Source organism: Hyperolius riggenbachi, chromosome 1, assembly GCF_040937935.1.
Source record: "Hyperolius riggenbachi isolate aHypRig1 chromosome 1, aHypRig1.pri, whole genome shotgun sequence".
Taxonomy (NCBI): Eukaryota; Metazoa; Chordata; class Amphibia; order Anura; family Hyperoliidae; genus Hyperolius; species Hyperolius riggenbachi.
Window position 1 is genome coordinate 628,084,764 of NC_090646.1, and position 25,016 is coordinate 628,109,779.

The following is a 25,016-nucleotide window of genomic DNA, read 5'->3' on the forward strand; positions in this document are numbered from 1 at the left end:
CGTTATTTATCAATAGCGCCCTATATAAGCCAAACTGCAGACGTTATTTAACTGCAAAACGGTGAATGGATTTAATGGAACACTGTCAAGGTTAGGGTTAGGCACCACCAGGGGAGATTTAGGGTTAGGCACCATCAGGGGGGGGGGGGGGTGGTTAGGGTTAGGCACCACCAGGGGGGTGGTTAGGGTTAGGCACCACCAGGAGGGTGGTTAGGGTTAGGCACTACCAGGGGGGTGGTTAGGGTTAGGCACCACCAGGGGGGTCTTAGTGTTAGGCACCACCAGGGGGGGTTTAGGGGTTAGGGATAGGTACAGAGATGGTTCTGTGTGTTAACGCTAAATAGCGATAAGGCTTTAACGCTAAATAACAATAAGGCTTTAACGATAAATAACAATAAGGCTTTAACGTTAAATAGCGATGAGCGACAAACAGATTATCGGCAACACCATGTGCCATTATTCGCAGGCGCCATTTTCAGATGGATCCCTGGGGGAGGGCACATTAAACATCAGGAAGACAGCATCGGGGGTTTTGGCTCTTTTGTTGCTCGTCCCAATATCGCTCGATGTTACCGCTGCGCAAGTGATCGACCACGATGGCTCGACATCTTGCAACATGTCCGACCGATTCATGCAACACATTTCAACCACAAAATTGCTCCCATCGTTGATATCAGGCATGCATTTAAAGGCACCAATTTTCATTAGATTATAATAAACGAATCAGATGGTCGATTGGCCGCCAAGTCGCTTGATGTATGGCCACCTTTAGGAGTGAACTGTCAAAGTGACAGCAAGAAATGTAACAAGGCCAAAGACGGCCTCACTGGTGAAAGCAGTCGTCTCCCATTGTCATTGTGTGATTGCATCTTTGGTGTCACAGTTTCTGTATGAGGGATGATGCAGTTACACAGTATATATTGTTGTGCTATAACATCTGTACAGGAAATTGCTCTGCAGTTTATAAAGGAAATTGACCATTGAATGCATGAAAAGGATGTCTACCAGCTACATGCGTCATACAGCGTATGTTACTAACAAACTCCACGCCACGTCTACACTTGTAGCTGTAACCTGCAGAAATGAGATGACAACACATTTTGCTTAGTGTCACTTACACTATGAAATTAAGGTAGATTTTCTGCTATAAAAATATTTTGCTTTATGCTCTTAGGTTACAATACCATGAGGGCAGGGCCAGATTTACAGCTTCAGAGACTATAGGCCCAGAAGTTCTGGTGCACTATACTCCAACTTCCTCCGTAGCGCATTGGAGCTTTTTACGGAAGGGAGGGTACACACGTAGGTTGAAGTTACACTGTGCGCATTGCAAAACGCAACATTCCCCTGCCACACCCTTCGCCATGCCCCTATTTTACATGTACCCCTATACAAGTTCCCTGGTATCTACTGGTCCCCTTAAACAAAGTTCCCTGGTGTCTAGCGCCCCTCCTACATACACTTCCCTGGCATCCAGGGCTGGATTTAGGCCAAGGCCACCTAGGCCATGGCCTAGGGCACCACAGGAGCAAGGGCACCAAAGCAGCAGGCTGAACCTATGCAGCATTTGAAAACTTGGAAATGCTGCAATGCAGGGAGATCCGGCGAGCGCCAGATCACGGTACTCTGCTGCCAGCAGCCTGTGCAACGACCACCATGCTTTCTGTGCATGTTTGCATTGTGGCGGGCAGCTATGGACTTGGGCAGCATTGGAGACAGAGGGGAAGAGAAAGCTTCTGCAATGGAGACGAGTGGAGAATTGAGTGACACTGATGGATTGGCTGCTGAGGTGTGAAGGCGAGCTGGCTACGTATACTGAAAGGGGGGTGGGAAGAGGAGGGATTAAGGGAGTCATCTGGCTACCTATACTGGAGGGAAAGGGGGGAGGAGTTATCTGGCTACCTATACTGTAGGGAAAGGGGGGAGGAGTCATCTGGCTACCTATACTGGAGGGAAAGGAAGGAGGAGTCATCTGGCTACCTATACTAAAGGGGGGGCGGCTGGTGAATGTGGCCTTGGACGGTAAAGAGTACAAATCCGGCCCTGCTGGCATCTAGTAGCCTCCCTCCCTCCCTATAAAGTGTGTCCCTCTCCCTCTATAAAGTTCCCTAGCATCTACCGATCCCCCTCCTTCTCTATAAAGTTCCCTGGCGTCTAGTGGCACCCCTCCCTCTCTGTAAAGTTCCCTGGTGTCTAGTTGTCTCCCTCCCTCTCTATTAGGTTTCATAGTGTCCAGTGGTCCCCCTCCCTCTCTCTAAATTTCTCTGATATCTTCTGATCCCCCTCCCTCTCTATAAAGTTTCCTGGTGTCTAGTGGTCCCCCTCCCTCTCTAAAATGTGTGTGAACGTATGTTACAATTGCACGCATTGTAACATACGTTAATTCAGAGCCTGCATGCAGGGAGTTAGAATAATGGGATCCATTACGACTGTGAACAGCCCCATAGAACTGTATGGGCAGTGAGTTGGCATGCAGAATTATTTTGCAATGCAATGGATAAAGTGTAAATACACCCTGAAAGGTTTGGATGAATCATTAATGTGATTCCTTCTTATAATTCTGAGAGCACAGAGGAGCTGGCTTACTGTCCCAGGGCAATGTGTGATCTTTTCTGTATGCAGGGTGCCTAGTTTCATATTCCTGACCATTAGCCTATCTGCATGAGTGCACTGGACAAGTATACAGTCACTAAACACTAATGTGCATCTAGTAGAGTGGGTCAGCAGAACGTAACATGTGTATATGTATATATATATATACCAGTCTTTATCAGGGCTGTGGAGTCGGTACAAAAATCGTCCGACTCCTCAGTTTATGAAATTACCGACTCCAACTCCAGCTACCCAAAATGGCTCCAACTCCGACCCCTTAGTCTAATATTTACCAGGACTGTGGATTTGGTACAAAAATCATCCGACTCCTGACTCCGACTCCAGGTACCCAAAATTGCCCTGACTCCGACTCCACAGCCCTGGTATATATATTACATTTTATTTATTTTATTTAAGTATTTATATAGCGCCAACATATTATGCAGCGCAGTACAGAGTATATTGTTTTGTCACTAACTGTCCCTCAGAGGGGCTCACAATCTAGTCCCTACTATAGTCATATGTCTATGTATGTATCATGTAGTGTGTGTATCGTAATCTAGGGCCAATTTAGGAAGAAGCCAATTAACTTATCTGTATGTTTTTGGGATGTGGGAGGAAACTGGAGTACAGTACTCAGAGGAAACCATGCAGACACGGGGAGAACATGCAAACTCCTTGCAGATGTTGACCTGGCTGGGATTCAAACTGGGGACCCAGCGCTGCAAGGCGAGAGCACTAACCACTACGCCACTGTGCTGCCCATTTTACAATAGAGAGTCTATTTGGACATGGAGGGTGAATTGTTACATGCTGGAGGAGTTATCTTAAGAGGGGTCAGTAAGGCATAAGGCATAAGGGTGCTTTATGTTAGTGTGGGTTTATGTTGGTAAGGATTAGTAGGATTAGTAGTAAGAGTAGTATTTCCTGTTGGGGGGCATTATGGCTTCACTGCATTGCGAGCTCAGGAGCCACAATCAAACGCTTTAGGCCAGTTTCAGACCATAAACCGACGTGAGCGGTGCACGCACCCGATGTACTGCATCACACTGTCAAAATCAGACCTTCAGGGAACACTGTGCTATTGCGCAGTGTTTCCTGTCTGGTCACCGGCCAAACAGGAAGTGACGCACGCTTGCCGTCACTTCCTGCTTAACCACTTAAAGACCGCAATGTTAAACCCCCCTAAAGACTAGGCCTCGCTGCAGGGCCGCACAACTCAGCACACAAGTGATCACCCCCCCTGGTGGGGTCTGATTGCTCCCCCAATGCTTCTTTTTTTTTTTTTTTGTAAATATTTTTGTCATTAATTTTTAAATAAAAATGCTTATTTTCTTTCGTATTTTTACCCCTCTCCCTCCCTCCCCCCGTCAGCCTATCACAGCGGATCGCTCCTGAGTCCCACATGGGGACAGCTGTGTCAAACGGCTGTCCCGAGTACAGCACTGCCTTAGATCACAGCGCTGTACTAAGTAAATAGACGGCGGTTTCGCCATCTAACAGTCTCCTAGCGGCGATCACCGCTGGGAGACTGATCGGGAAGTGGAGCTCCGTCATGCATTCGGAGATGCGCGTGCAGCGGCGTGCGCGATCTCCTGCAAATCACCGCCCAAGGACTTGATGCCAATTGGCGTTGGGCGGTCCTGGGGCTGCCGCTTGATCACGCCCATGGGCGTTAGGCGTATAACGATGAAAAGAGCTTCTGTATGATGCAGCTGTGCATTTTGGTTCCTTCATACAGAAGCTCTTTTCTTCGTTATACGGTCAGTTGTTTTCTTCTGTGGAGGCACTTATCATGGTGCTTATCTTTAGACTCACTGTAGTTGAGTTCATGGGCGTTAGGCGGTCGTTAGGTAGTTAAGGGATGCGGAAGTGCAACGTCGGGTCGGTAATTTTTTTTAGATCCACATGTCGCCATACATGAACATGACTTCCGGGATGACACAGATCACCGCATGTCGCCGCATCGCCGCAGCGTTTTGACCTGCGTCAGAGATGCAGCGAAAACGTCACTTCCGTCGCAATGTGCAGTAAAGTCTCCATAGACTTTCATTGCACGACGGTGGGGTGGTGTATAAATCCCTCACGCTGTGAAAGCCAAATATACGGCTTGATTCACTAAGGCAAATAGCATGCCTTATCCGAGTTAACACACCTTATCATAGATAACACGCCTTATCCAAGTTAACATCCCTTATTAGAGATAACAAGCCTTATCAGAGTTCACAACCATTATCAAAGTTAACACGCCTTATCAGAGTAGCATAGCATGCGCTATGAACCTGCCGGGGCTCAGGGCAGGTCGAGTGGAGCACTCGTCATTGCCAATTAGCAGGCATAAGTTTGTAGCGCTCGCTATGCTACCCTGATAAGGCGTGTTAACTTTGATAATGTGTGTTAACTCTGATAAGGTGTGCTATCTCTGCTAATGAGTGTTAACTCGGATAAGGCATGCTATTTGTCTTAGTGAATCAAGCCCATAGTGTATGCTTTATTTACTTTTGAGGTTAAGTATGCAAAGCTGGCGTGGGATTGCTAGGACAAAGAAGGGGAATATTTTTGTTTTATTTTAAGAAGGATTAGAAATAGTTTTCATAAGCTGGTGACATAGCATTACATTATTGTGATAGGTAGCCTGGTATAGGTGCCCCTAGTATAGGTAGCCTGGTATAGGTGTCCCTAATATAGGTAGCCTGGTATAGGTGCCGTCAGTATAGGCAGCCAGGTATAGGTGCTCCCAATATAGGTAGCCTGGTATAGGTGCCCCCAGTATAGGTAGCCTGGTATAGTTGCCCCCAGTATAGGTAGGCTGGTATAGGTGCCCCCAGTATAGGTAGCCAGGTACAGGTGCCTCCAATATAGGCAGCCTGGTATAGGTGCCCCCAGTAGAGGTAGCCTGGTATAGGTGCCCCCAGTATAGGTAGCCTGGTATAGTTGCCCCCAGTATAGGTAGCCTGGTATAGTTGCCCCCAGTATAGGTAGAAAAGCTAGTACAGATAAAAAAACACAGGGACACCGGGAGCCCGATATCGTGTATTATCGTTGTGTGAGATGGTCTACTGAAGATAAAATATACTCACAATTCTGGGTTGCTGTTTAGGCAACCACCATCAGAACATGTGGAGAAGTACCGTCTCCACTCGGCCTTGTCCGGTCGCTGCTCCCAAAAAGTACTACTATAATGAGCTTACAGTAAGTATAACCCCACTCAGTGGGATGTAAATGGGTATCAAAACACTGTAGGAGGCGCCCTTAATCTCGTTATGACATATATAACCAATTCATAGGTAAGTATAGTGTGTCTTACCTGTGCGCCCACGCTGTACACCTTCTGGCTAACAGCACTCTATTTGACCTGAGGAAGCGACTTGTAGTCGCGAAACGCGTTGTCTATCCATTGTGCTATAATAAACCCAATTTTATGATTTACGTGTGTACGAGCCTTCATATCAGGTAAGACACACTATACTTACCTATGAATTGGTTATATATGTCATAACGAGATTAAGGGCGCCTCCTACAGTGTTTTGATACCCAGTATAGGTAGCCAGGTATAGGTGCCCCCAGTATACATTAGCCAGGTATAGGTGCCTCCAATATAGGTAGCCAGGTATGTGTGCCCACTGTATAGGTAGCCTGGTATACAGTAGGTGCTCCTAGTATACTCCTCTATCTATTATTAGAAAACACATGTTTAGCATTTGTATTTATTAATCCACAATCAGGTTTCTTTTCTGCCCATTATGCTGTCCTGCCTGCAGTATGTGGAGCACAGTAGGGAAGGTTAATGGCGAGTGTAGATTGGGATGTGCAGCACACAGCTGCTGCTCTGCACATTGTTCCCAGTGATAAGAGAGCACATCTTGCTGTAATAACGCACATCCCCATAGGGCTCAGTGACTTTGGCAGCAGAGAACACAAGAAGCAGCAAGAGGCAGAGGCACACCAGAGATTACTGCGCCTCCATTACAATGAACAGCTGATGAGACTCCTACTACAGCTCCACACAACAGCCAAAAGAACAACAGCTGCTAACAGTGCGATCCGAATATAAAAAGCCTCTTTGGCCACAGATCTCTATGAATGGTGGAAAAGAAATGCATCTAAATCTGAAGACTGACTGTGACATCTCTGGCTCACTATGACCCTAGTGGGGTTAGCTTGGCCATACACACAATCAGATGATCTACAGCACGTTAGCATTCTGCAGTTTAGCACAGTTGGGCCTGGTGAACATGTGCTGAACGGAAGCATGTCCATGTTTCATTCAGTCTATCAATGTCCCACAGGGAGAAGCCCCAAAGGGGAGGAGCAGTGTGGATCAATGAGTATACATCACTCAGTGTAGACAGTATGCTACGTCCAGTTCAGCTTCACTGCCCTCTGGGGAGAAATAGCCAAAACATGACTCTTATTAGATGAGTAACACTGGAGAGTCCATGGACCATTTCATGATTAATATATTTTTTTACTTAAACTTGGAACACAGAACCTAGAGATTACTGGTTCTCTCAACTCTAGCAGAGAAGGCCAGGCATGGGGTCAGAATTGACCTAAATGGGCAATTGCGATGAGAATGGGGTGCCCAGCTGTCCAAAACAGGGACTCCCACCTCATTATTATTATTTTCCAGAGAACGCCATCCCATGTTTACCTGAATTCTAACCCTGAGCCTAATAGCCTGGATCTGGGTTAGATAGTCAATATGTCGCTGTGCACTCAATACTAGTTACCGATAAGATGTCTATTTGTCTATATGCAGTAGAGTCCTAGTTTTCCTGAAATCCACTAACCAGCAGTCTCTCAACCAATCAGCACAAATCACCAGCAGTACTCACAGAGGTAAAGGGCAAATTCTTAGACTGTTTGTGGTCTCTGCATAAAGACTGGGTTCCACAGATCACCCACAGTTAAAGGGAACCCGAGGTCAGAGGGATATGGAGGCTGCCATATCTATTCAAATGAGAACAATGCCAGTTGCCTGGCAGCCCTGTTGATCTTCTGGTATTAGTAGTGTCTGAGTCAAACCCCTGAAACAAGCATGTGCCTAGTCCAGTAGAACCTGAGTCAGCTGAGTCAGAGTACCTGATCTGCTGCATGCTTGTTCAGGGTCTATGGCTAAAAGGATTAGGATCGGTAGGACTGCCAGGCAACTGGTATTGTTTAAAAGGTAATTAATATGGCAACCTCCATATACCTCTCACATCCAGTTCCCTTTACTATACCTGAATTTACTGTAGTTTAAAGGGATACTGTAGGGGGGTCGGGGGAAAATGAGTTGAACTTATCCGGGGCTTCTAATGGTCCCCCACAGACATCCTGTGCCCGCGCAGCCACTCCCCGATGCTACAGTCCCGCCTGCGGTTCACTTCTGGAATTTCTGACTTTAAAGTCTGAAAACCACTGCGCCTGCGTTGCCGTGTCCTCGCTACCCCTGATGTCACCAGGAGCGCACAGTGCAGGCACAGACCATACTGGGCTTGCGCAGTACGCTCCTGGTGCCATCAGCGGGAGTGAGGACACGGCAACGCAGGCGCAGTGGTTTTCAGGCTTTAAAGTCTGAAATTCCAGAAGTGAACCAGAGGCGGGGCCGAAGCATTGGGGAGTGCCTGCTCAGGCACAGGATGTCTGTGGGGGACCATTAGAAGCCCTGGGTAAAGTCAACTCATTTTCCCCTGACCCCCCCTACAGTGTCCCTTTAACATTGAATACAGAGTTCATGATATGTACTGTATATAGAGTTGGGTACAGTACTGTATTAGCTGGGCCTATTTTTAACATCAAGCAACCAGAATGCACACTAATTTATCCAGCATCAGCCTTGTCCTGTCAGTGTCGAACAACCGAGCCTCTACTGTACGTCTATCACTGAGTCATTACGTTTTGGGATCCTATTGTGTGAAAATTGATGAACAATTGGTTAATGAGACTGGTGCTTAGGTTACATTGCTGGATGACCTGAACTTATTTACTTATGAAAGATATTTGTTTGCCCCTGTATAATTGTTTGGGTGAAGAGATTTGGCCATAGGTTAACCCATACTATACCCAACACTTCCTTTTTAGGGAAGAGGTGGGAAAGACCCCTTTGCCAAACAACTTCGGGACAAGGTTGCTCTCCAGGGGAGTGGGAAGTGAGAGGGGGAGCTTTGCTGCGCTCATCGAACGTTACCCCTCCAATACTGTAAGGAGCACAACCTGATTTGGTACATAAAGGGAGGCTACACCTCTGCATGTAATACTATGAACATAATTAGTATAATTGGGCATATAATTAGGCACCCCACTCATCTTTTTGTGCATTGCTTTCCATAAGCTCTCTGCATTTGATCAGGTATTTGTAATGATCCGCTCAGCTGCCTGCGCAGGCAGGCAGCTTTTTGACCACTGTTCAGGTCTGCATTCTGCAGGTCTCTGGAAGAGAGACCTTTTGTCAGTTTTGCAGCTTGCTGCTGCTGGGGAATTTGCATACGTTGGTCATGCAAATTTCCTAGCCACATCCTCTGGAGGTTTGTACTATAAATACCATGTGATATCACAGACCTTGGCTGGTCATAAGGGTTTGTCCTGTGAAACACTCCTGGAGTGTCAGCCTTGCTTATTGTTTGAAGATTAGCCTAGAGTAATTCGTGGGACTGCACTAGGCAGGTTCCCTAGTACAGTTAGGATTGCATATCTGTTTTGTTTGTCTGTTGCGATTGTCCTGTCCCAGCGGTGGTCGACAGGAGGTTGTTCTGATCTTTGTTCTTGGAGTATAGCTGGAGCAGCGGTTGCTACCAGCTATCTCATCTGATCTGTCTTGTCTGGATCGCACTCGCCTTGCGCTAGTGCTGTGGATCCTTCTGTTCTGTCTACCTGGATCGCACTAGCCTCTAGTGCTGTGAATCCGTCTGATCTCCATCTCTCTTGCTGTACTTGGATCGCACTTGCTCTGGCAGAAAGAGCAGTGGATCCAGCCCGCTCTGCTTCTATACTTGGATCGCACTCGCTCTTCCGGAAAGAGCAGTGGATTGTATCTCTCACTTATTCCTGTTTTCGTGTATCTGTCTTGTCTGCTACGAACGCTTGCTGGAGGCTGGTTAGTTAGGCGTGCTTGTCTCTGTTGTGCTTAACACGCGGAGACCGCGCCGAAAACGCGTTCGCTGTTGCGAATGAGTGCGGTGTTCGCGTTTAGTTAGCGTTTGTTATTTTCCTTATCTTCTCATTGTATGATTTGCTGTGCCTTTGCTACTCTCGTGCTCTGCCTTGCTGTAGCCTTGTGTCACCTCTGGCAATCGCCTCTCTCGCGATTGCGTTCCTACTTCATATCTGCTGTTGTGTATGCACCGTCGCGGGTTGGCGACTAGTTTGGTGCACACACATACAATCTGTCCCTTTGCTCAATCTCATTCGCAATCGCTTCTCAGGCGATTGCGTTCTCACTCGGTCTTCTTTGTTGTGTGTCCACCGTCGCAGGTTGGCGACTAGATTGGTGGACATACATACATTCCTCCTCTGTGCTTATTCTGTCTTGTGTCGCTGTTAGCAATCGCCATCTCCTGCGATTGCCTTCTCACCTTATCTTCATGGTTGTGTGTTCATCGTCGCGGGGTGGCGACTAGATTGGTGGACACGCATACCCTCTGTCGCTTTGCTCTCTCTCTTTCAGGGCTAGGCTATCTTGCTCTGCGTTTCTTCCCTTCGTACAATTCCTGTCTGGCGTCTGTGGCAGGGCAGAGGACCTGTTCCTCTGCACTCCACAGCTCCACCTGCCGAAAGGAATTTCCCTCTACAGGTGCGTTGTACCTTTTACTGGGTTCCCTCAAATTATACGCTTGTGGAGGATTTCCGCAGTGTCAGCGCGCGTTCTGTGCGCTGATCACGGAGAGAATTCCACAATCATTACAGTATTCAGTTGTAGCCTTCAGAAACAACTATACGATGCTCAAAATCAATGAAGTATTCTATAGAACAGGAACTCCACATACTATGGCGTTTAGGACTGATATTTTTTTTTTTAATGCAAGCCTAGACTCAACTTAGACTTCACATTAGAATTAACACAGCTCAATGACCCGTGTTGAAATAAACACATTTGATAAAACTTGTTGGATCGGACATTTAGTGGAGGTTTATGAGGTTCGGCACCGAGCTTAGATATCTTAAAATAGTCAAACCAAGTTTTTTTCAAAATTTCTTGGAGCTGACCCTTCTCATGTATGAATATTTATAGCATGGCAATTGTCTGTGTACAGTATTTATCAAACTTCATTTACCGGTAGTTGGGATAGCTGCCCAGTTTCATTTCAGTATCACTACCATCTTAGCCTTATGATTTCTAATAACTGTTGCGTCTTGATCAGAACTTACCAAAGGTCATGGGTTATAACCATTAGAATGAACATTTTGGGGTCCGTAGGAAAAACAATTTCAACCACCTCACAAGGGTGGACTGCACCTTTCTTTAGTGCACTTGAAGCTGAGGATAGGTCAAGACTTTATGAAATAACGGTCCCAAGTCCAACTATACACTAAGGTCCTGTTGTTGGGTTCTGTTAAAGAATTTAGGTGCATTCACTGAGGAGAGTAGTAGACTATGAGAAGCATTTTAAGCTCTATGAGTTAATATCTGGATGAAATCAAAGCCTGTGCAACATCTCTCAATACCAAGTCCACAGTGGCGTAGCAATAGGGGGTGCAGAGGTAGCGACCGCATCGGGGCCCTTGGGCCAGAGCGGCCCTGAAGGTTCCACCCTCTATCACAGTATTAGCTCTCTATTTGTCCTGTGCTGGTAATAATCACTTCTATAGATGCTTTGAATATTAGTAATCATTAACACACTGTTCTCCATCCCCTTCTTGCACCTCTATTACTGTGGATGACCTCGGCAGGTTTTGGTGCGCCATATCACTTGTTATGTATAGAGTGCTTGGGGGGGGGCATGTAAAACTTGCACCGGCGCCCATAGTTCCTTAGCTACACTCCAACCTGAATTATCGCAAATTCTTTCTGTTTTAAGAAAGCAAACTTTTGTTTAGCTACACCACTGCAAGCCCATTCTTTCATGGTTAAGTCTGGGGTATATTTTTCCACTTATGTTCTAATTTAGAAACTCGCCCGGCCTATTAAAATAGCATATACCGGTACTTCAGAAAGGGTCTTTACAACCAGTTCTTGGGTTAGCTGGGTTTCGCCCTCATCTGCTTTGAAACACAGATGGCTAAGCTGAAGACAGCCAGAGAACATAAGGTTTGGGAGCAACCAAGATCTCTAAAAGTTGAGCTGAAAATTGTGCTAAAACAAAGTGTTTCACTTACCTGGGGCTTCTGCCAGCCCCATGCAGTCTTCCTGTCCCGCGCCGGTCCTCCAAGATCCTCCAGTCTCCCGCCGCCAGCTACTTCCGTTACCATCGACTTGTAAGTCGGCGGCAACTGCGCCTGCTTGCCCCGCGTACCTTTTTCTGCGCTCCAGCCCGTAATAGCCTCCTGCACTATTTGCGCAGAATGCTTTTGCAGCTGGAACGCAGAAAAAGATATGCGTTGCTCGGGGTGCACAGGAGCAGTTGACGGTAACAAAAGTAGCTGGCAGCGGGAGACCGGAGGATCGTGGAGGAGCGCGGGACAGGAAAGCTACATGGGGCTGGCAGAAGACCCAGGTAAGTGAAACATTTTGTTTTAGCACAATCTTCAGTTTAAGGTAATCAAATGTAATGATCTTATTAGTAGGAACTATGTCAATCAGTTGCTTAATGACAAACTTAGCCGACCCACCTGTATTTGGGATTGCTAGAATTTCCAGTCAAGTCAGAAACCCAATAGTCAATAAGCAGATAAAAAAGGTATATAAAGGACTCACTTGAAAAGTGACTTTATTTTAGCACTGTACAACGCGTTTCACCACTATAAGTGGCTTTCTCAGGTCATTAGCAGTGGGATTAGGAGACATGTATCAATCTCAAGCGCCCCATAATGGGATGAAGGGGGACCATTGTTCAGGACCTATAAATCGAAGTCTCAACATCTTCCAGACTTAAAGAGTAGTTTTTCTAGGCCCTATAGGATGGGATTTGTTATGCCTAGAGGCAAAGCTTTATACTCTGTGGCATCCACAAACTGAATAATGGTTGTGGAGAGCAGGTTAGAAACCTTTTATTCTTTTTATACTGTACATCTTGGGATCTGCAAACCTAAATTCCTTGCACTGCACTGCTAAGATTCCTGACTTTCCGAGCGATACCTCTAAACTCTGCCGACAAGAGCTCTTCAACTAAAGCCCTCAGAGATATAACGATGATCTGATGTGGAGTCTAGTGCTGAAATATAGCAGTCTGTGTATGGCCTGCACAACAACTGGATCCAGAACTGCTTCCAAAACACAGCCAGAGCCGACAATTATCTTGGGACCATGCTGGGTACCCTTGTCAAAGAAGGCCATTTACAGAGTGCTGGAACTCATATGAGCCTTTGCTAGACCAACCATGTTAGTTCAGGAAGACAGAGTGAAGTGCAACCCTGAGGCTATGAACACACATAGCAAAAACGCTTGCGTTGCGGAAAACACAGCGGTTTTACCGCTAATGGAAGTAAATGGGCCGCATAAAAAAGCGCATATAAAAACCGCATATGCGTTTTTGATGCGTTTTTAAAAACGCTGGTTTTGTTGCATGCTTTTCAAAAACGAAAGTCAATGGTAACGCAATGGTAAGTGTTTTTCATGCTTTTTTATATGCTTTTTTTTTTTGGTCTTCTTAGTGATTTGCATAAAATGCAATTGAAAAACGTATGGAAAACACATACAAAACGCATGTGCATTTTGTATATGCAAACCACAAACGCATAAAAACGCCTGCAAAATGCTACAAAAACGCATATGCGGGAAAAACTAACAAAATACGCACATGAAAAAAAACTCTGCACATGGCAGAAAACTTGACCTTTCATGCACAGCCATTCGTGCACCCAACCTGAAGTGGAAGATTTGTCACCCTATCCAGTCAGCCAGATGGCTGCAAGAAAAATCTAGCTGGATTACAATGGGTAGCCAAACAATAATTCTGTTGCTTGTCATGGGGTAGTTTGCCTTCTTAAAACAGAAGGTATTTGCCAAAATTCATCTTTAAGTGAGCGACTGTGGTCTCCCACAATGCATCACTGCTGAAAATGCATCCAGAACCACTGGTGTATAGCAAGCCTACAGCCTATAAATTTTACAGAGCCACATCAATCCAACATGCAGACAGCCTGTTTCGGACTTTTGCGTAGAATTTGCTCTGTAAAATATATAAGTTATAGGCTGCTATACACCAGCGGTTCTGGATGCAGACCTGGCTTCAGGGGAATAAAGAGATCATTTACATATTCGGCACTGATGCATTGTGGAAGACCACGTTCACTCACTTAAAGCTGAATTTTTTGCAAATACCTTCTGTTTTAAGAAGGCAAACTGCACTAAGCATTGCTTTTTAGTGTGGGGGGTTTTCAGTCCCTTTTAGTCCTCTATACTGTCCTAGTAGTTTTGGATCACCCTGAGCTGCTTGGGTATTCTCTCTTTGCGGGGCTAATTTATGCCAGCCAGAATAAAAAAAGAGGCATAACTGAAGTTCTGCTTGTAGCAACCAATCCAGTGGCATAGCTAAGGACCTGTGGGCCCAGATGCAAGTTTTACATTGGGGCCCCCCAAGCACTCTATACATAACAATTTATATGGTGCACCAAACCCTGCCAATGGCAACTACAATGTCAGAGGTGCAAGAAGGGGATGGGGAGCAGTTTGTTAATGATTACAACTATTCAAAGTATCTATAGAAGTGATTATTATGAACACAGGACCATTAGAGAGCTAATACTGCAGTGGCCCAAGGGCCCTGATGCGGTCGCAACCTCTGCACCCCCTATTGCTACGCCCCTGAACCAATCAAATTCCTTGCTTCATTGAACAGTGGAGGCCTGAAGGGTTGCCCTGAGCAATGACTCCACCATAGCACCAGTTTTCTCTGCACAGCCTGGATAAATCAGCTCCACAGTATTTAGCCAATGGAAAGTGATGAAATTGACACAACTGCTCAGGTGAGAAGCCTCAATATTATATACATCTCACTATGTTTTCCTTATTGCCTTTGAAGGACAACTGAAGTGAGAAGAATACGGAGGCTGCCATTTTTATTTCCTTTTAATTAGTACCAGTTGCCTGGCAGCCCTGCCGATCTATTTTGCTGCAGTAGCGTCTGAATAACACCAGAAAAAAGCATGCTGCTAATCTTGTCAGATCTGACAATAATGTCAGAAACGCCTGATCTGCTGCATGCTTGTTCAGGATCTATGACTAGAGGTATTAGAGGCAGAGGATCAGCAGGATAGCCAGGCAACTGGTATTGCTTAAAAGCAAATAAATATGTCAGCCTCCATATACCTCTTGCTTCAGTTGTCCTTTAAATGTAACACGTATCTAGTGCATTTAAAATAACTATGCTGTGTTCCTTTTTTTCTTTCTCTGCCTGAAAGAGTTAAACATCAGGTATGTAAGTGGCTGACTCAGTCCTGACTCAGACAGGAAGTGACTACAATGTGACCCTCACTGATATAAAACACTTTCCAACAGAAAATGGCTTCTGAGAGCAGGAAAGAAATAAAAAGGGTCAATAGTTCATAGATTTTAGCTCTGGCAAAAACAATAAAACAGTTAAAACTTAAAAGTAGCTTTAAACATAAAATGGAATATCTTAAAAACTCATTTTAGGATAAGGAAGATAGATACAATTGTTTATTTCATTAGTTGATTTTCTCTTCGGGTGTCCTTTAACCAGTACACTATCCAGCCACTGTCACACTGTCCAGCCATTTAGCTTGAGGAGGTTCTGTTGTGGTTGTAAGTTCACTAACCGCAGACCACACACTATGCCCAGAACACCGATACGAATAAATAACCCTATGTATTGATTTTACTGCACAGAATTATAAGGTTTCTGCAGAATAAACATTTTTCGGTGTTATGATGAATGCAAAAAAAAAAAACCGGAAAAAAACACAACATGTATCTGGCTTTACAGCAGAATCTATCCCAGCGCGATAAATGATAAGTGTGATCAGCGGCGTATGTGTCATAACCGAACCCATTGATGCATTCATTTAACAAGCTAAGTGCAAACACAGCTCAAGTGCTATAGCGAGATTCATTCAAGCAGTATAGAGATGTAAGGCACAGCGTTCACCTTGGCTCCTTGCGCTTGCTACAACCCAGACGGCTCGCTAAGGCTTGAGCATGTAGTTACCATGTCAGAGCAAACCTTGGCGGTACTGGGGTTGCAGTTAAATGCAATGCAATTAAAGGTATAATGAAACAGCTGTGAAGGGTTAAGTAGAAATGATTGTCTATGGAAGCAGAGAAATAGAGGCAACCATCTGATTCCCTGCTATAGTCTAAGTTGCCTTCAAGCCACATCTAAATCACAAGATGCTATGGCATCTGCCTATCGATATAGCACATTTCCCTATGTGTGTCTGTCTGTCTATTCTTCCTGTGTGTCCGTCTCTACATGTAGTAATATAGAACACCACTGTGATCAAAGATGTTGATATATTACTAAGACATCCAAGGACAGACTCCATATGACCAGGGATGAGATCTGACAGTCCATAGGATCATCCATTAGATATCTAACCAGACTTTTAATTCCCAAATCATGCAATATTTAAGGCACATCACTTTTCCTCTTGGGAAGGGTATGGCCAATCAATGAGCTGTAAGAATCACACACAATCCATACATTCCTTACTGTATACCATGTGATAATCAAATTGGTTGAAAGTTAAAAGTTGGCTCATGTGTGGACTCCCTGAAAACAGTTAAATATGATTCTGGCTAACTGCAAAAAATGAGATACTATAGAAAGGTTAAAATCCAACCACATTGAAGGACCACTGATCAATACATGAATTAAGTATAAGGAATAACACTAGCATGTATAGTGCCGGTTAGGACATGCACCTACTTTCCAACATAATGTCAGATTTCTAACACTGGTGAGCCTATCCAGCCATTATCCTTTCCAGTGACCTCACCAGGAGCTAGAGAAAAAAGTTGCCGTATTTCTCAATGGTCGGTAGTCAAGATCCAGATCACAAACCGATTATCTTAATGACAGATCTGTCTTTGTATGGGCAGCCTTAAGGGTAACCTCACACATATCGATCCTGCAAGATTCGGATCCATTTATCCAATCTCGAAACCAGCTGATTTGGCTTATTGAAAACTTTTTCATCGATTTCAAGGGATCGGCAAGAAAACCGAGCTGTGGGGCGCGGCAGAAGATTTGGATCGATACTGTGGAAATCAATAGTTCTGTTTTGCATCAGAACGACCAAAAAAAAAAAATAATCCATCGATCAGCGTCTGTTGACTTTGCATGAAAATTGGATCGAACATTGGAACGTTTAATCTGGTAGACTTAAAAATACTACCCCATTATTAGTGATATTATTATCAATTAAAATTAGCTATCTTTAAGTGGAATCGCATAGAGATGGATGCTGTGTGATCCACCTCTATCCCTGATCGCTCACCCACATAAAATGTAAAATGGAATTGAAGGGCGATGTGGATGGCTGCCTCCTTCTGCAGCATTGTTCTCACTGACCTGCATGGGAGCCTCGTGTCTCATGCTGCCCGATCCGGCTGCGGAGGATAGCGGGAGGCTGGCGCTGCTGGCCGCTGCTGAAAGCTCTCAACACGCTCGCTGCTTCCTGACCGGCTCTCAGATCAGCACCGGGAGCTGTCCGCTGCTTTCATCTACTCCCTGCCTGCCCGCCGCGCCGCCTCTGGATCTTGTAGTCTGCCAGCTGCCCGTCTGCCCGTGACTGCAGCTCTAGCATCTGCCGCACGCAAACTACCACTCCCACAATGCATCGCTCCGCAGCCGTCCATCTGCCAGCTTTCTGTACAATAGAGTGGCTACACACAGTCAGTGGAAAGTGAAAGGGGCCAGGAAAGAAGCTGCGGTTTCTGCAATTCTACATGAAATTAAAGGACAACTGAAGGGAGAGGGATGTGGAGGCTAGGCTGCCATATTTATTTCATTTTAAGCAATAACAGTTGCCTGGCTACCCTGCTGCTGACCCTCTAATACTTTTAGCCATAGACACTGAACAATCATGCAGATTAGATATGTTTCTGGCATTGTTAGATTCGCTGCATGCTTGTTTCTGGTGTTATTCAGACACTGCTACAGCCAAATAGATCAGCAGGGCTGCCAGGCAACTGGTATTGGTCAAAAGGAAATAAATATGGCAGCCTCCAAATTCTTCTCACTTTAGTTGTCCTTTAAATACCATACAGTATTAGGGTTGCCACCTTTTGGGTAAAAAAATACCGGCTTGGGGGTGTGGCATGGTGGGTGTGGCCTAAAAGTGGGTGTGGCCTGTTACACCCTTTTTTACAAAATTGCTCAAGCGACTGCAAAAATTGAACAGGAAGAAGAGGGCATGATTACAACAGATTATGGTTGATAATAGGCAGAACATTAAAATATAGAGGCCTATCCATGGTATCCCATAGATGTGACTCCCAGCCTGTGAAGAGAAATTAAAAGGTCCTATCTATCGTACAGCCAGCCATTATTGTTGCGTATTTATATAGCACTGACATATTCTGCAGCACATTACAGAGTACATAGTCATGTCACTGACTGTCCTCAGAGGAGCTCACAATCTAATCCTACCATAGTCATAGTCTAATGTCCTACCATATTATTATTATTTATATAGCATGGACATCTCCTGCAGCACATTACAGAGTACATAGTCATGTCACTGACTGTCCTCAGAAGGCCTCACAATCGAATCCTACCATAGTCATAGTCTAATGTCCTACCATATTATTATTATGTATTTATATAGCACTGACATCTTCTGCAGCACTGTACAGAGTACATAGTCATGTCACTGACTGTCCTCAGAGGAGCTCACACTATAATCCTACCATAGTCATAGTCTAATGTCCTACCTTATTATTATGTATTTATATAGCACTGACATCTTCTGCAGCACATTACAGAGTACATAGTCATGTCACTGACTGTTCTCAGAGGAGCTCACAACCTCCAATAGTCAGTCTAATGTCCAACCATATTATTATTATGTATTTATATAGCACTGACATCTTCCACAGCACTTTACAGAGCACATAGTCTTGTAATTAACTGTCCTCAGAGGAGCTCACACTCTAATCCTACCATAGTCATACTCCAAATGTCCTACCATATTATTATTATGTATTGAGCGCATAGTCATGTCACTGACTGTCCTCAGAGGAGCTCACAACCTAATCTTACCATAGTCAAAGTCTAATTTCCTCCCATATTCAGTGTTCTCCCCAGGCCCTTTTAGCTGGGTGCTGCACCCGGCTAGATTTGGTGACCACCCGGCTGTCATCGGCTCAGCTCCTCACCTCCTCCTATGCTGTAAGCAGAGTTCCCTGCATTTTGCTCTCGCCCCACCCGGCTAATTTTTCATGCCACCCGGCTACTATTTCATGCCACCCGGCTGGAAACAAATTCTGGGGAGAACACTGCATATTATTATATTTTTACTGTATATAGCAGTGACATCTCCTGCAGCACTGTACAGAGCGCACAGTCATGTCACTGGCTGTCCTTAGGTGCTCACAACCTAATCTCAACTCTACCGTAGACCAGGCTTGGTCTCGCGAGTAATCATGAGTGGTTACTCATGATTTAAATGAGGATTAATTGCTGCAGGTGTGCGGCAGGGATATAAGGTGTTAATTACCTATAATTCCACCCTGCGCTTCAAAGAAGCTGCATGCGTCCTATTGGTCGCATTACAAGCCTCACTACAGGCATTTCCTCCTTCAAGCCGGAAGGAGGAAGTGCCCATAGTGAGGCTTGCAATGCATCCAATAAGACGCATGCAGCCTGTTTGGAACGCAGGGCGGAAGGCGGAATTATAGGTAATTAACACCTTATATCCCCGCCGCACACCTGCAGAAATTAATCCTCATTTGAATCACAAGTAACCATTCGTGGTTACTCGTGAGAGCAAACCTGCCGTAGACACAGTATAATGTTACCATCAAGCTTAGAGGAATTGTGAGGGAGAAGACCGCTGGAGAAGACCGGAGCTGCCGCGAGGGACACAGACACAGGCTGGAAGTAACCCCAGGTAAGTAAAAAAAAAAAAAAAGCTTAGTTCACCTCGCAACTCAGGTTCAAATGTAGATAGTTACCTAAAGAGGGGAAGCCTCAGGGTCCTATGAAGGCTCCCCTCGCTGCTCTGATGTCCCGTCACTGAGCGCAGCCCTCCTGGAAGATTACCAACAACGCATTGTCACTAATCCTATCGGGGCCCCGCAGCACGTCTTCCTGGATCATGGCCACGCGAGGCAGCTCACACATGCGCAGTAAGTCGGAGCCTCAGACGCCGTGCTACTGCGCAATTTTGGACAGGCTTGTGCGACCACGATCCAGGAAGACGTGCTGCGCAGCCCCGATGTGGGGGCGTCTGCGCTCAGAAATGGGGACCTTTAGACCACCCAGAGAGGAGCCACAATAGGATGCTGAGGCTTCGCTCTCTACAGGTTAGGAACTTACTTTTAATTACTTTAAATAACTTTGGCAATATGCACCTAGGAGGGCAGGCTTCCATTGCTCTCTCTCAAACAGCCCCAATCTCTCTCCACAGCTCAGGGAAGTAGAGAGCTATTCCTATAATGCAACAATGACACATTTCTGCTAATATAGAACACACAATGATGTCATTAGTGCAATATAGGAATGGCTGTGTTTCCCTGAACTGTATAACAGCAGCACTTGCATTCATCTTGTCTTTCCCTTCTCCAGTCTGAGGCTCGTCTGCTCACCTCTGACATTCCTGGTTCCTTGTGACACCGTATCCACCATCTCACCGACCTCCACTGTCCCCCTAATGTAAAATACCCTCGCACTGCCCGGTGCAGTACATTTTACTTGTCTGTCATTGGCTTTGGCTTCATACATGCGCCCCATGTGGTAGCCTAGCCGGCGTATACTTGGGCACATGTGTGACGACACCCATGTAATGCCTGACATACAGGTGGGGCACCTGTATGTAGACAGAGCCCAAAGCCAGTGACAGACAAGTAAAGTATACAGCACTAGGGGGAACATTTTACATTAGGGAGGACAGCGCGTTCCGTTGTGTTCGTCCCGATATTGCACGCCGTTACCGCCATGTTCCCGATCAAGCAAGTTTACATGTAACCAATTTCCAGAAACCCGAAATTTTGTTGCATCGTCAATCAAGCATGCTCTTAGCGGCACCAATTATCATCCCATGAGGTCATAATGATCTAATCAGATGGTCGATTTGCCGCAAAGTCGCCTGATGTATGGCCACTTTTTAGATGAACCCACGGGAATAGTTTTTAGAGTCTGTGTGGGAATGAAAAGGGAGATGACTGGGGGAGGAGAAGAGCTGCCTGATAAGAGAGACAGGGCTGCATGAATATAGGGGAACTGACAGAAGCCAGGCAGCTGCAGTGTAAACCTATATACAATTGTATGGGCAGAAAGTCATCCGCAGCACTGTATATAATATAACACAGGTACAGCAGAGCTTTGCACACTATTAAATACAAGTAAGAAAACCTACTCCATTATCATTGCTCAGCAATCATTCAATTAGTGCCTCCCCCTCCCTCGCTGGTCACTCGCTCTCCACAGTAGCTCAGGAGCAGGCAGCTAAAGTAAACAATATGCCAGCAAACTTTTCACACACTCTCTACCTCCTCGATTTTGACAGGGGTCAGCAGCATCTCCTCCACACTCACTAGCCAGAAGCCAGCCATCTCTCTCTTCCTGCTCGGCTTAAATTCCCTGTTCTGTTCGGCTCAGCCCCATCACACATGTACACACACAGCAGTGACAGACAGCACCTCTCCTATAGCAGCAGCATCTCCTTCTCCTGGCAGTCACAGCGCAGCTCCACACGTGACTGTATCTCTCTCCTCTCAGGCTGTTCTCACTCTGCGGGAGGAGGAGGGGGAGATGCAGCACATTCCTCTGCACACTAAAGTCAATCAATGTAATCAGCTCCGCAGTCGGCAGTGACCGGGAGCTGTGCAATCACCAAGGAGGAAGGGGGAGAGCAGGCTGTAGCCTCATCTAAGTTAGAAAAGTATTGTTATAACAGACCTGGCGTCTCCCCCTCTGTGGAATAGTCCAAATTACCGGGCAGATACATTGCCGGAAAAAACATTTTTCCGGCAGCGGCTTTTTAACTGATTTAACGGCTGTACCGGTGAGTTTCCGGCCAGGTGGCAACCCTATACAGTATATAAAAGAATTGCATCCAGGAGCGACTCGTCTTTACAGTAAATCGTTCGACTTTTATTTCTACCACATAGCAGGTAGTAAAAACGTGGTATTGGGATATTCTTACCTACCGAACGGCAAATACTGCGGGAGGAGTAGAGGACGTCGACGATCAATTTACCCAAACCTTGGTTCACACCAACCAATCTCCACTTCAGATCCTATTCAAGCGAGCTATCCGATCGATATTCAGATCTGACATTGATCGGATATAGAAGAAAGCTGGCTAATGCTAGGTACACACAATTCAATTACCCGTCAGATCAACGGGTGGGTCAATCCGATCATTTCCGATATGTCCAGTCTGCTCCCGTTCTATAACAGGATCAATTTTGTGCAGCAGTGATCTGAAAATGGATCCCGATATCGACCGGGAGCAGATCGAACAGATCAGAAATGAGCAGTTTGATCCATCGATCTGACAGGAAGTTGAATGGTGTGTGCCTAGCATTTAACACATACTTTATTTTTTATTCAAATTCTGATCAGATTTCCGATAATTTTTCCAACTGATTTTGATCGACAATGAATTGAAAGGACAGATCGATTTTGAGCTTGGGATTGGTTGCCGGCAATTAGCAGGCTGTATATAGTTCGATCATTTTCTTGATCAGAAGTAGGATCTGAAGGGAACATTGCATGGTGTGTGCCAGCCTTTAAAGCTCTGATTGCAAGGGGAAATGACTGTTGACCACTCTTTATTGCAATGCCGTGTTTTTGCTACTTCCCATGTCATTGGAGTAAAAGTTGAATGTTTTACTGTGAAGACGAGTTGCTCCTGGGTGCAATTCTTTTGTATATGGCCTAGTTGTATAGACCCTTTACTTGCATGTTGCACCACTGAAGAGTACAGTGTATTTTCGCATTGTGTGATGCACTTTTTCTACTTGGGAATCTTTTAGATGAAATGTCAGATCAAGTGCACACCCGACTGAGGTCGACTGAGGCCGCTGATGACGACCGCCCCAACCGATAATTAGGTGTATGTAGGACAGCCCTAACCCCCAGCGATGACGATCCCATTGTGCGCACTGCTCCCCGCCCACTGTGTGATGTCATGCATCCGCCGCTTGTCGTTCATGCATTGTCCCCCCCCCCCAGCATAGCAACACAGGGTGTCGTCAGCTACATAGCTGATATTCATTTGTGCAACCCAAATGGAACAGGACCTTTAGTTGGGTGATCCTCTGCATTGCATTTGCATGTACTGAGGCACCTTTCACACATACCGTATTTTTCGGACTATAAGACGCCCCGGACCATAAGACGCACCTAGGTTTAGAGGATAAAAACCAGAGGAAAAACTATATATATACTAAACCTGGTGCATCCATGATGAAGGGGCATCTTTTGAATTATGCCCCCTTTGTACCTCATATGTCTCCTTGTGTGCTCCTCTGTCCCCCTTGTGTCCTCCCCAATGCCCCTTTGTGTCCCCCTTGTGTCTTCCTCTATGCCCCATTGTGTCCCCCTTGTGTCCTCCCCTATGCCCCCTTGTGTCCTCCTCTATGTCCCTTTGTGTCCTCCTCTATGCCCCTTTGTGTCCTCTTCTATGCCTCTTTGTGCCCCCCTTGTGTCCTCCTCTATGCCCCTTTGTGTCTCTCTTGTGTCCTCCTCTATGTCCATTTGTGTCCTCCTCTATGCCCCTTTGTGTCTCCCTTGTGTCCTACTCTATGCTCCTTTGTGTCCACCTTGTATCCTCCTCTATGCCCTTTTGTGTCCCCCTGTGTCCTCCGTTTGTCCCCCTGTGTCCTCCTCTGCATGGGGACAGTACAGGGAGTCCCCGACATTGGGGCTGGTTGGAGGTTCATATTGGCAGGAATTCACAAGTCAGGAACTCCCTGCATTTGGACTATAAGACACAGTGACTTTTCTCCCCCACTTTTGTGGGAGAAGAAGTGAGTCCAAAAAATACAGTAACAGAATTTGTGTGTGATTTCCGTTTTAGCAAATTTGCCTCTTATGCAAGTCGATGGCCTCACATTTGACTTGCGTCGTCATGCGATTTTTCTGCAGGAAAAATACAGCCTACATGTATGTTTTTTTCTTTTTTCAGAACGCACATGCAATTTACGTATAATGTAAGTCAATGGAAACGCAGAAAAATCGCATTTGTCACGCAAAAATTGCATTCTATTTTGAAGTTAGGTAGATGCATTGTTTTAAATGAACTTCATTGATAGGTATGGGAAAATTACATTCTATAGAATCGCATAAAAAAACGCTAACAAAATCGGTATGGAAAAATTTGCAAAAGTACGAATTGCGTGAGAATTGCAAGTACGAAAAACCGTGTAAATTGCAGGGCTCAAAGTGTGACAGCTGCCTGAATTACTCGAAGAAGCCTTTTTCTGCCTTACTTGTGTGCTGGCATAGATGCTGAAATACGGTACAAAGTAAATGGAGCGTGTCAGACTTACCTTGCCATATAACTCCATGCAGCGGTGCTGGGCGCCCTGCAGATGTGCACAGCGGGTGATCTGTCCTGCCGGTGCGATGAAAGGTGGCGTCTCCCGGGTACCGGCTCACCCAGCAGCTGCAGGAGAGCAGAGCAGTCAGTGTACTCTGAACATCACACACATCAGGGCAGGGAGGACAAAAGCAGCTCAACAGCCTCAGCTGCAGCAACCACAGCAAGTGTCTAGTTACAGTGCAAACACACTCCTGGCTGATTATCTCCAGGCTCTGCTTGTCAGGGAGGCTTGTTGGGGCTGGGAGCACAGCGCTTTACGTCTGTGCACCAGTGCTTCTCTTAAAGAGGACCTGAACTCAGAACATCCTCTCTGCTCTAAAAGATAAGCAACAGCATAATAACCTTTAAAGAAAAGCATTTCTTTGTTTCAGCTGATAGAAATCCTGCAATCAATCTGCACTGTGTCTACTTCCTGCTTTCATGGAAGCAGACATAGGGTTAACATCCTGTGTTTACAAATGAGCTTCTCTGCCAAGACAGAGGGGATTCATGAGCTGACACAACTGAGAGATCAAATTACAGTGGCACTTATACACAGATGTGGGGGAATTAGACTTAAGCTAAATTCTCTAAATACATTTCTCTATGTTTTGATTCTGTCCTGTGCA

The 25,016-nt window shown here is 45.6% G+C and overlaps 1 protein-coding gene across 3 annotated transcripts in view; it reads right to left on the bottom strand.

The window, feature by feature from the left end:
• RAB3C (RAB3C, member RAS oncogene family) overlaps positions 1-24,526 on the bottom strand; it is a 199,551-nt gene extending 175,025 nt beyond the window's left edge. The window contains exon 1 of one of the 3 annotated variants that reach the window (XM_068251224.1): positions 24,356-24,526. In XM_068251224.1, the coding sequence (XP_068107325.1) occupies positions 24,356-24,373 (18 nt within the window). In that variant the 5' untranslated portion in view covers positions 24,374-24,526. Of the gene's footprint in view, positions 1-17,204; positions 17,396-21,346; positions 21,451-24,355 lie in introns of those variants that run through there. The other 2 variants (XM_068251222.1, XM_068251223.1) reach the window with 2 other exon arrangements.
• Positions 24,527-25,016: the final 490 nt, after the last annotated feature.